Source organism: Anopheles arabiensis, chromosome 3 (genome assembly GCF_016920715.1).
Source record: "Anopheles arabiensis isolate DONGOLA chromosome 3, AaraD3, whole genome shotgun sequence".
NCBI lineage: Eukaryota > Metazoa > Arthropoda > Insecta > Diptera > Culicidae > Anopheles > Anopheles arabiensis.
Genome location: NC_053518.1, coordinates 90,837,327 through 90,849,359, shown reverse-complemented (window position 1 = coordinate 90,849,359; position 12,033 = coordinate 90,837,327). Strand labels below are relative to the sequence as shown.

The window sequence follows — 12,033 nt, the reverse complement described above, 5'->3', positions numbered from 1 at the left end:
TTGACCTTTGGCTACTGCAAACATTACTCCAGCTCTCTATCGGAAATGGGTTTACTTTCAGTCCTTCTTTCTTGATAATAGAGAAAAGTTTCCTATGACGCACATTACTAAGTTCCATTTTTCTCCATTTTTGCTATCCTCGTATGACGCGTTGAAGGGGCAACACCAACGACAGAAGGGAAAGATATGATAAATTTATGACCGTAATCGACACTCAGCCTCTCGATGTGCCCGTGTGCTTGGACACACTATAAAGTGTCACCCTAAATCAAATGAAAACAGCTCGTAACAATCGCAGACGGTTGTTGTAATGGGACAGTTTATGAGTCACGCTGCCCACCGCTCTTGTTTCCACTGTAGTTGTTGCGGGAAATGCTGCAGTACGATTTGCTTATGGTGGAAAATTTCATTGTTGAGGGGTTCGCACTGTATATATATTGATTTAATTTCGCACATTATCAGCACCGATGCCGACGGTCGCTGTCGTTGTGTGTGGTGTGCCCTTTGGCCCCCAACCCAGAGGGCAGTAACGATCGAACACAAGTTTAAATGATGTTTCCCTCGCCGAGTGATGATAGCGAGCCGATGCAGCACTCTCACTCTCTCTCTCTCTCTCTCTCTCTCTCTCTCTCTCTCTCTCTCCGTATCGAAGAGCTGGCGCTAAAATTAAGTGTAAATCTGATTACCTGAGACCTTTTTTATGGTGTGCTGCGACGCTGCATGGGGTGGAAGATAAGGGGTTTCTGCTGCGCTGGTGGGAATTGTAGCTCCAGCTGCACCGCGCCGGCAGTTGTTGAAATAGGTCGAGAGGGAATTAAATAAAAGAAGGAAAGGTTTGCTTGTGTTCCGTTGTTGATGGGATTACTGATAGGTTGTTCGTTTGTGTTTGGTTGGACAACGAACAAGCGAGTGTAATTTGTTGACATCAAGTGAGCGTTATGATGCTGGGTTCAATTTACAACGGTTTCACTGTAAACTTTACCTCAAAGAGAGCTTAAAGTCGAGAGTCGATGTGTTTAAGTATACAAAACCAATAAAATGGAAAAGAATGAATATATAAGTGAACGCAATTTTATTACCTCTTCACAAGTCTTGCCTTCCACTGTGCAGCCCTTCAAGGTGGTGTACAAAACCTTCAACAGACTATTCTGATAATAAAACAACGGATAACGACGGATGCTTGTTTCATCACCTGGAGCTCCTTTCGTTTTGTTTTTCTCTCCTAGTCTAAATGTACTGTTATTTTTGCGGTCTTTTTCATGTTTTTAACTCTTTCGTTCATTCAACATGTAAACTTAATCATGTGCCAAATAATTTACCTATTATTAAGTGTATTGTTTATCATTTCTTTATTCGTGTGTTAGACTAACGTAATGTTCTAGACTTGTTTTGTGTGTGTGTGTGCGCAATACTTGCAACCTTTCAATTTATAGCGTAGTTTTTACCTATTTTTTTCTTGTCTAGCAATTAGTAGTTTTCGCAATCTGTCATACATTTCTTCTTCTTTTCGAAGCTTTTCTCTGTTTCTATGTTTCTGCTGTTTTATTTATCTCTTCCGTACTTCCGTAATTAGCCTTTCAGAAAACTCTTAATACACTACGAAGAAACGACGCAGTTGCATTTATAATTTTCCAAAACCGCACACTTGTTTGCGGGCCGCTGAGGGTGCTCTTACCTTCGTTCTCTTTGCCCTTTCTTTCACAACACCTTATCTGTCTGTTTGTCTTTCTGTCTTTCCGTCTATCTGTCTGTCTGTCTCTCTGTCTGTTTCTATTTTGTTTTTAACGATTTTATTGTTTTCTTTCTCACAATCACCGCTCAAAACTACTCAAACTACTCAAACAGCTGTCTCTCTCGCTCCCTCTCTCTATCTCTCTCTCTGTATACTCCCGCTCATCATCTCTCCAGTCCATCCTTTCCAGAAGTGCCTTCAAGCCGTTTCTAATTGGGATTTTTTTCTTCTGCTTTTCTTTCTTTTTTCATTACCGTTTCCGTTGTGTATGTTCTGCAAAAAAAAATCAAATCAAATCAAATGAAATATATAAAAATAAACCAATTCACAACCTCGCCTGCCCCTCAATATATGAAAAAAAAAAACTCCCACCAAACTCTGTATTTGTGTGTGTCTACGAACGCACTTGTCGTTTGTGGCTGTTGCTGCGATTCTACAAAACTCATACCACCACCACCATCGACGAACAACTTTACAACGTTTGAAACTACAATACCCCTCAATGTCTCCTTCAAAACGAAACAAAACTCTTCCCATCGGGATTAAAAAAAAAAAACACACACACACTTGCACCTACATTGCTATACCTCTTGTAAAATGGGATGTTGTTTCCCATCATTACCACTGCTGCCGCCCCATTTTGGCTTGGACGATGCTGCGATGGAAATTTCGCAACACATACGAAAATTGCACTCACTCTCGAACTTAAACACCCACACACACTCACACATGACATTCTCCAACCAAAAACACGCAAATACACACCCCAAAACCACAAACACACACATGCACACGAACATACTTTCCATCGAAACGCAATCATCGTAAACTGTCACTACTGTCATTTGTATTCCGCCAAAATCTACGCAATCTACTCACCTGGCTCTCGTACGGCCTAACGTTTATTCAATATACGTACATACACACACATACTTACACAAACACACCCACATACACACACACACGCATACGATTCATACACGCTCGACCAAAAGTAGCTGCCACCACGGTTAAGGAGGTCGGTAATGGACGCTCGCCCCTGCTCCAGGATCCAACGCTCTTCGGTGGACGACCGCAGCCGTACAGTGAGTAGAGTTTTGCTGTTTGTTTCTTCTCCCTTCCCCTGTTTCTTTCCTTGTTAGCTCTTCTTATCTCTCTCTCTCTGTCTCTTTCTCTCTGTTATTAGTATTAGTTTTCTGTTTCCTCTAGTTACTAGCTTACTCTTTAGTGCTTTGGTTTGGTTTAATTTTGTGTTCGCTTTGCGTAGTACGGCTTGTGTTGGTGTGGGTTTAGTGTGTGTGTGTGTTTCTTCTTTTTGTTGTTGTTTCATTTGGTTGTGGGTGTGACTCCAGGTGGTTTTTGGTTGCCGCGTCTATTAAACCTGACAATAGAACAGTAAATCTAACATCTTTGAAAACATCCACTTAGGTCGATCGTGTACCATTCTACCGCTCATTTCGTATCACATCTTTTCCTCCCATGTTCTCTTAACCTGCCCATCCATCTCCTGTTCTTCATCTTTTTTCTACGTCTTCTTGTTGCGCTTTTTTTGCATTGTATGCTGCACTGTTTTAACCAAATTTTGCTTGCTTATCTTGGGCATGAATCAAACAGCACTTTTGTCTTGTTTGCATAAAACCATTGTTTCTTGAAGCTTACCGGCTGTAAGAGCACTTTAGTGGAAGATTGATTGAGTTAATCCTGCAACACCCCAAGCCCTGGTCTGGTAAGAACACTGTTGTCAGTCCATTAACTTTATGGCAAATTGAAAACACGACCACCGAGCACATTCCTTTCTCTCGCTGGTTTGTTCCAAAACTTGTTTCAAACAAGTTGATCACCCGCGATAGTTTGCGTCTAGTTTAGGCCCCTCCGAAAGTAAAAGTAAAGGAGAGGAGCGGGTACAACAACCCTTAGATGGAGATCTTGTTGTTGCTCAGTTTAGTTCTTGCGTGACTCGTGGGCGCGCTGTGTCAGCGCAAAACACATTTCTAAACCTCAATCTCCAACGCGCCCATCGCACTGAACTGGTTTACAGTTTGCTCTCTTGCTGCTGCCAAGGTGCTAACTACTGTCGCCCAGTCGCCGAGTGATTTGTGGAAGGTTGTGCAACCTGTTTTTGGAGCGAAATGGAGACAGCGTGCCTTAGTGGGTCCAGAGTGGTGTCGTGATCCAGCTAGCAGGCGTGGGCGGGTTTTATCTGCACGATAGATAGATTTATTGTCGTTGTTGGGGAGATATTGAGATCGAAAGTCTATAGTGGTGTTTTGAAATCCCTTTCCTTTCAGGGGGTGACTTTTGGGGTGTTTTGATATAAAGCTAATGAAACATTGGTAGAAGATAAATCAATTATAAAAAAGCAAATACCGTTTTCAATAACGTCATTTTCAAAAGAACGTCAAAAGCCAACCCATTTTTTACAAAACGAAAAGAACACTCTATGAGATTTGCCTTCTAAGCTCCTTTCCTCGTTTTTGTCCACTTTACTCCCTTTTGGCTGAATAGAAAGGCCATTTTGCAGATGCTGATGGTCAACGTGACAAGAACTGTCAATCAAGAGCACCTACACACACACAGCGCTGCACGGGCACGGTCATGCTCTACAATGATGCATTGCATGCGTTTCGGGAAGATTTGCCGTCGGACGAGGTACGCACACGACGCGACAGACGACGAACCGCCCCGTTGTTGATGATGATGATGGAAATGATTGAATTATAAAGCTACTGTGCCCGGAAAAGTGACGCTAAAACCCCTGTCACACACGCACACGCACGGTACATTTTCCCCTTTTCTTCTGTGTATGTGTGTGTGTGTGCGTGTGCAAGTGGTTTTGTGACAGTTGACTGACTGACCCGATTGTCGGACCCCAGCACAGCCTACCGGCTCGTCCACCATTTGTCAATCAAACGCCGACCCATTCTCTGGTTGTGGTTTATTGTTTTGCGGCCAACGTGCTGCGATGCTTTTGGGTTGTTCGCCGGGTTGCCGGGTGCAGCTGGCCCGAACTGGGTAACTGGCGGCCATTTTGACAATCTAATTAACACCATTGGGCTTGTTCGCTTCCGGGCATTAATTTGCAGCGTGATAAAGGGAGCGGGAGAGGAGGGCACTGGGTGCAGCGGTGCGTGATACAAGCACGCAACGCAAACAATGTGTATTATGCCAATTTAAATTATAATCCCAAATATTCGCTGCCTATAGCAGAGCTGTTCCGGTTTTGTTCCGGTACATGCGTGTGTGTGTGTGTGTGTGTGGATCGGGGAAGGAAAACTGGCATTTTGAAATCGATTATTCAACCATTTTGCTTCCGGTGTAAGGGATTTTAAACCTTCTAAATATAAAATTGGCTTTACAATACGATCGATGGTGGTTGCAAAATGAAGAAAAAAATAGCACCGGAAGTGGTTATTAATAAATAATTCCACTTCCGGGTAGGTAACTAAATTATTCAGGTGAAATTAGTAACAAAAAAAGGCGATAATGCTATCCAGTTTCATTCGGTAGAATTTTATTTAAAAAAAACAGCTTAATAACAGGATTTACAGGCCACACTCAGCTGTCAAACTTTCTCGAATTTTCATAAAATTGAATGCCTCCAGTAATGTTATTTAAATTGAAACTGTTTGGTGAACTTCAGAAAAGCGCACAATTGATATGAAAATGAGCTCTTTCATGTGCACTTCCTTTGACTTTCTTTCCGTAACTCCGTCCATACGGTGCCGATTTGCTGCTGATTTCAAAGACGCTCGTTGCTATTCCGCGTGCCTTGCCGAGCGTAAAGACGCACACGATCAAACGAACACAAAGCAGCAGCTGCTCCTACTGGTGGTGCTGCTTATTGGCTTTCACTTGGTCTTCATGTGTGAGACAAACCTTGCGGCGGCGGCAGAAATCAACCACATCTTGCAGTAGCAGCAGCAGCAGCAATTCGTCTGATTGTGCGGCAGGCAGAGTCGTCGACTGCAGCATGATGCTTAACGATTTCCCGTTGCATACAGGGCCAAACCACCGAAGTCAGAAGTCGACAGATGAAAGAGAGTGGCGCAGCTTAATCAAGCAGATGGTTTGAAGGAGCAATTTGCATCCGTTTTTTTTTTTTGGTGGCAAAATAAATCACAAAGCGGTGTTGTGCATGGTTGATGCGAAAAAGCAAGAAGATGGTAGTAATGTTATGCACGGTGCAAGAGCGAGTCGTTAAAGCTTATTCTTTGTGTTGAATAGAAGCTTGTTAGACTGTTTTAACACTTTCAGTTTTCATTCTTTCTTTCCCAAACTTTGCCCCAGACTATTGCCTTTCTTTCAACTTCCCAACCACACATCATTTGCTTTACTGTAATTATTAAATTTTAATTTTCTTTTTTGTTTCTTACTCAACATTAAACAGTCTACACATTCCTCCATTTTCTAGTATGAATCCCATTTGAATATCCCTCACACAAACAATAACAATCTACAATAACAGACAGCCGAGTTAAATGTAATGTTTTCGCTGTATTTTCGGTTTTGATGTTTGTTTTTCTCCTAAGAAATGCCTTCTATTGTTTTTCATTGTCTCTGCTCGCATTAAATCGTATCGTCTCTCTATGTGTGTGTGTGTTTGTTTTCTTTTGCTTCGCACGCACGCCTCTCTCTCAATGTTTTGTCGCCGCTCTCGATTTCCTCCTTCTTTTCTTGCGCGCCTTTGATTGACCGTTATGTTTTCCTTTCTTCTTCTTTTGCTTTTGCTTTCAGGTAAGTACCTTTCACCATCACATACACCCTACAACGAGTACTCTCAACCTACTCAAGGAACCCGCTCAAGTAAGTAACACCCTTCTCTTTCCCCCAGTTAGCTTCATTTTTTTTGAATCTCATCTTATCCACCCCTTTATCCTCTTTTGCCCTCCCAGCATCATGCACTAGATTCTTGAAAGCATATCATCCAATCCATCCTCGCAATCCATCCTGCTTTTCCACCGGTTCCCAATTGGCGATGGGGCAAAATTTGCTAAACGTTGTTCGGCCAACTCTTCCAACCCGACAAGCTTATGCTTCCGGTGTATTAAAACTTTTCCCCGAACTCACCTTTTTTTGAAGGGGCGGGCGTGCTTTGTGCCTGACGGTGCAAAAGTTTTATTACACACTGTCGTGCGCTATTGTACACGCGCCCGATCTTAACATTTCCATCTCTGGAGAGCGCTCGCTTCTTGAGCTCTTCCCCTCTTCACTTTCCCGCTTCTAAACGGTATGGTCAAAAGTCGCTTGTTTTCCTTTTCATGAAAAATTAATCACCGATCCGTAAATGGAAACCGTGTGCGCCTGCAATCTCGGCGGAAAAGTAAAACCGAAAAGTTCAACTTACACTTACTTTTCCCTTCGTTTCCTCTCTTGTTATCTCGCTCTTTCGAAAACAGGAAGCGAATAGCGTAACTGACGTTCTCTCGAGCGGGATCTTCGAATGCAACGGACTGGAAAAGTTGTAAAAGTTAAAACTCTACTACTACTCGATTCCATTGCTACGCCTCTCTTCTCTTCGGAACGGTTCTTGATCCGGTGCAGCTGGAGATAGTTTCAATTTTCCAAAAGGGCTTAAAACGCCAACAGTCGAAGAGCCGTTCGATATGTGTTCTTCTTCTTTTCTTCGGAGGGAGAGAAGCAAATCACGGCAAAGGCTCCTCCCCATGAGAGAGCTGTAGGGCGAAAGGGATTACTTCTCGGTTGTGGCAATTATTTTTACGTTCGATTAATCTTTGAAGAATGATTTCCAAACCGTTGGTAAGGCTCGCTCAACCGCTTGACCAAGGCTCCATCCCACAAGGGACACCGATAAGCCATATGCTTGCATGATCGTTTCGCTTACAGCTTCGGACTTTTCGCCAGTGCGGACATTTTCCTCTTCCCGCTGCGAAAGAGAACGTGTGGGAGGGGAGTGATAAGCGTTTCATCGAACCGAACCTGTCCGTTGCGGTTTGTTTTTCGGTTGGAAAGCGTTCGGTCAGTTGGTTGGTTGGCAAATGGAGAACGCGGGTACAAGTGTTCAATCCGGTAGCTGAAGCAATCTTCCGCTTCAGAAAGGGGGGGGGGGGGGGCAGTGATAGATAAATCTGTTGGCTCATGCTTTCGGTCACTTAAATCAAGTTCGAGAAATATGTGTGGTGGTTTTTATTGGTGTGGTTCTGTTGAAGTTTAAGCATGACATATCAGCGAAACCAGTGTTCAAAAAGGTTGATTTCATTTTATTAATTTTTCAACAATTTGGATTTGTACAAAAATGTAATTTAAACTGTTTAAAATGATGAAAACTGTCGCTAATATTTTCCGATCGCAACAGTTTTTTTTGTCATATTTTTTAAAAAGAAAAATAACTATTGGATCATTATCGCCAACCAATCTCAAAATTGCCCAAACCCCTCCCCTTCTCTTCTGTTTCACACATTCATTTCCCGATCAATCCACCCTCTCGTCGATATCGAGGGATTGATGGAAAAGTTGGACGGTCGTCACAGAATGTATGCTGCCTCGCGGAAAGTTTTCCCATCTAGGGGGAAAAAACTTTATCCATCCCATCCATCCCAGGCACGCTCACACACGTGTCCGTGGCGCCCCATAAAACTGACGAAACTGGTCACTTCCATCACAAGAGTTTTGAGAGAAAAAAGACAGAAGGCAAAATAATATTTTATTGACCGAACCACCGGGATCCGATCTATCAATCAACTTCTTCGCGCACTCATCCACGTTTTGAGCATCATCCTCCTTCTCCCTCATTCGGCGTATCCCGAGGACGTGATATTATTTGCACTTTCCTTAATGGTATGGTGGCTACATTCGAAACGTTTCAAGCAATCAGGAGAAGGAACTTTGCTGTCGGCCATTATAAAATCCTGCCTGGTTCATTTGCTCTCTGGCTCATTAGCGAACACTTTTGTCGGCCATCTCGTCGCGTCTTTTCGTAGCCGAGCTGCTTGAGTGGGGAATTAAATCTGCAACTTATCACCAGGAGCTCTACTCTCTCTCTCTCTCCAAAGGGAATAGGGCATAGCGTTGATAGCCTTTTTTCTGGCTTCACGAATAATAATAATAAACGCCTCTAAAAGGACAAAACGGTAAATCCGATTAGTGGTCGCGCAGGGTTGAATCTATTTTTGGAGCGCACAAATGAAACATTCTTGCTCTGCGTGGATGAGAAACAGTTTTTACCAAGCAGACGTTGCTCGCGAGAATCAGGAGCTTGAGGAGGGAAGAGCAGATCGGTTAGAAGCTAAATTGAATGATCGAAATATATTGGAAAAATGCTCGTCCGTCCCATCCCTGCTGATTCGTGCACACTTCCCTCAATCACCGTAGAAAAATAAGCGCCTTTTTTCTTCTCATCATGGTTCTTTCGCCATCATGGTTTTTGCTTCTTGAGCTCAAATCATAAAGCGCAATAGGAAACCGTGGAGGCACCAAATCAAATGCGTGGTATGTGCCATCCTTAGAAGATGCTGCCTCTGTTATTGATTTCCAAGACACACACCGCCTCCAATCGGCCGGCCGATGATGAAAGATTATCGCTCAAACCTACACCGAGGCAGCAAGCATATTTTGGGCCGTTCCTCATTTCGCTTCCTTATTGTTTCCGCTCTTCATGGCAGCGGGCTTTTTGCAACACGGGGAGGGCGGGCAAAATAAGGACGAAAAAACACCACTCATAATAAATAATACGCCACCATCCTCCTTATTGGCTTTTCGATGGGTTTGCCACTTCGGTGGGTGGTACGGTGGCCGATGATCCGTATCGAAACAAATCCATAACCATCACTACCACCACCGTCGTCGTCTTCGTCATCACCGTGCAGGAGAGGTTTGCCGGTAGAGCAAGTGCGAGAAACACAAGCCCGAAATGGGTGTGATAAATATTGGCACAAAAACCGACCGGAGCACACAGAGCGAGGCATCAGACACAGACACACACATACACAAAACGAGCCCGATATCGATGATATGGAGGATTTATGCGCTTCATATCACAACGGAGCGGATGAAAAGCAGAGAGCAAGAGGGCTGGCTGGTGTGGATTATGAGCCATGCCGCGATTGTAGGCTCACCGGGTAGATATGGGATTTTTTTTAATAATTCAACCCATGTTTGCGTTATTCGTGTTGATTTTTCCAATGTGAAATGAGAAGATTAAATTTCCTATTGGGTGGATTGGTATTATTTATTTATGGCTCGCGTGCAGCATTAAAATGACGTTAAGAAAATCGCACATCGAGTGTAATTTGATTGTTGTTGTTGATTGTGAGGATTTCCACTCGATTTATGATGGATTCACTGCGGGAGAATGTGAGGTAAAAAGGGCAATCTGGTCGTTATTGTCGATTGATTTCAATGATTTCAAAAGTATGTTTTTAAACAAAACTGCCCCATACAAGCCAGGTTTACAGGGTTTCCCACGATTTTTTGGTCTTATCCCTTTGATTTTTGGTTCGTTCTCATAATTTATTGGTATTTTCCGATTGGATATCAATACAATTGGACCAACAAATTCTGGGAAACGGCCAAAAAATCGTGGGAACGCGTCAAAAAACATATGGGAACCCACCAAAAATTGATGAGAACCTACCAATAAATCGTGGGAAACCCTGTATTGCACTCCAGCGCACGGTCGGTTGCAGCCTGTGTCACGTAATCGATTTTATTAAATATCCTAAATTTCGCTCCTCCGGTCTGCCAGCGCATACATAAATCATTAACATGTAACTCGACGTCGCTGGAGCAGGTACATTCAAACCCCCCCTTCTCGAGCCACATAAACCTCCGTTCGGTGTGCGATATTTTAATCAAACAACTTGAACAATCACACACACTCAACTCAACTCAGTGGGGCTGTATGTGTATGTCTCTATATCATGCAAATCCCACCGAACAAGTACCTAGGGGGGTGGACGAATCTCCTCATGCATTTGATACTAAATTAAATCTGCCCATCATCTCGTTCCCTTCTCATGCTTCGCCTTCCAAGCATTCCACATCCACATTCCAATTGGATTGTACCATTCTCGGGGCCACACTTCTCCGGAAAGCGTGTTTAAAATTCTTCCCCTTTCCAAAGAGTTGCCCAATAAGGGAAGACAGCAGCAGCCAACCAGGAAAACCTTCTTACCGCGCTGTTGTTTACCGGCAGAGGCCCGCACGCGCCCGCTGCCTTTCTTCTCTAGAACGAATTTAACTTCCGGTGATGCCCAGACACATTACATTGTTGATAGAAAGGGAGAGAGCGAGAGCAGGAGAAGACGTTGTGTTATGCAATCGAGCGAGTGTTGGGGCCAATCCCAAGCACAAGGTAGCGTCGTGGGACAGAGATCCTTAAATCCCGCACAGGACGATATACAGGTAGAGAAGCTAAGCGGAGAATCGTTACGTTTGGGGTTACGCTTTTTCGCCGCCTGTCCACCGTTGTTGCATTCGACAGCCGACAGTTTCCTGCACGATGCAGCAGCGCTGGGAAAACTGTATTTCCGGAAACTCTCCCTGCCGCTGATGCTGCCGTTGCTGCTGCTGTTGGATGAGAAGCGACACAAAATAATTCAACATATCTCGGGCTTTATAAGCACAGCAAGGCGAGCCAGGCGTGTTTTGCCGGCTTACTATGTACAGCCAGACGACAGTGCACTGTCACTGTGAGATTCAATTATTTCGATCCGACCCCGGGAAACGACCGTGAAGAAGTGAGCATTAAGAGAGCGAATGTAGCGGAGAGATGTGTATTATTGAATATTTCATTGGTTTATGCTTGACATCGTTTCAACATTTTGTCCCTGGGTTTTACAGAACACAGGAGATGCAAGAAGGACAATGCGACGAAGGGGCAAAAGTGTCGTTTTGAATTTAGCATCCATAACGAACGGACAACAACAAACGTTGCCTTAAAAATGTGTTGTGTGTCTTCAAACGAGTGTCGTGTCTTGTCCAAAGCCAGTGTGGTTTAGTGCAGTTTCTCCCCCTTTTTGGGGTTGGAATGAAAAGAGCGTAATTGATAACAAGGCAATTGGCTTTTCTTCGTTACATCTCCTGGCTGTAATGGGTGTCCTTGGGGAGAGAGAGAGAGAGGAGCGACAGCTTGTTTGGGAGAATTTTAATCCCCAGAAATAATTCACAAAGCAGCTGATGTCAGCTAGATAGACACAACCCGCAAAGGTAAGCGAGTGGAAAATTTGTCTCATTTGTATAATGCAGCCCAGCTTAATCCTGTTAGTGGGGGGGTAAGCTTGTTTGTGGGTAGCATGCCCGAAGGATTTAGGAGCAAAAAGAGTTATAATTGTCTGCCGGGGGAG

The 12,033-nt window shown here is 43.8% G+C and overlaps 1 protein-coding gene across 13 annotated transcripts in view; it reads left to right on the top strand.

Moving 5' to 3' along the window:
- LOC120903553 (heterogeneous nuclear ribonucleoprotein L) overlaps positions 1 to 12,033 on the top strand; it is a 184,035-nt gene that overhangs the window by 135,467 nt on the left and 36,535 nt on the right. For 6 of the 13 annotated variants that reach the window (XM_040313045.1, XM_040313047.1, XM_040313046.1 and 3 more), the window contains 2 exons: positions 2,728 to 2,817; positions 6,467 to 6,535. The exons of 1 other annotated variant lie outside the window; for it this stretch is intronic. In XM_040313045.1, the coding sequence (XP_040168979.1) occupies positions 2,728 to 2,817; positions 6,467 to 6,535 (159 nt within the window). The remainder of the gene's footprint in view (positions 1 to 2,727; positions 2,818 to 6,466; positions 6,536 to 12,033) is intronic. 6 more of the 13 variants (XM_040313057.1, XM_040313056.1, XM_040313054.1 and 3 more) reach the window with 4 other exon arrangements.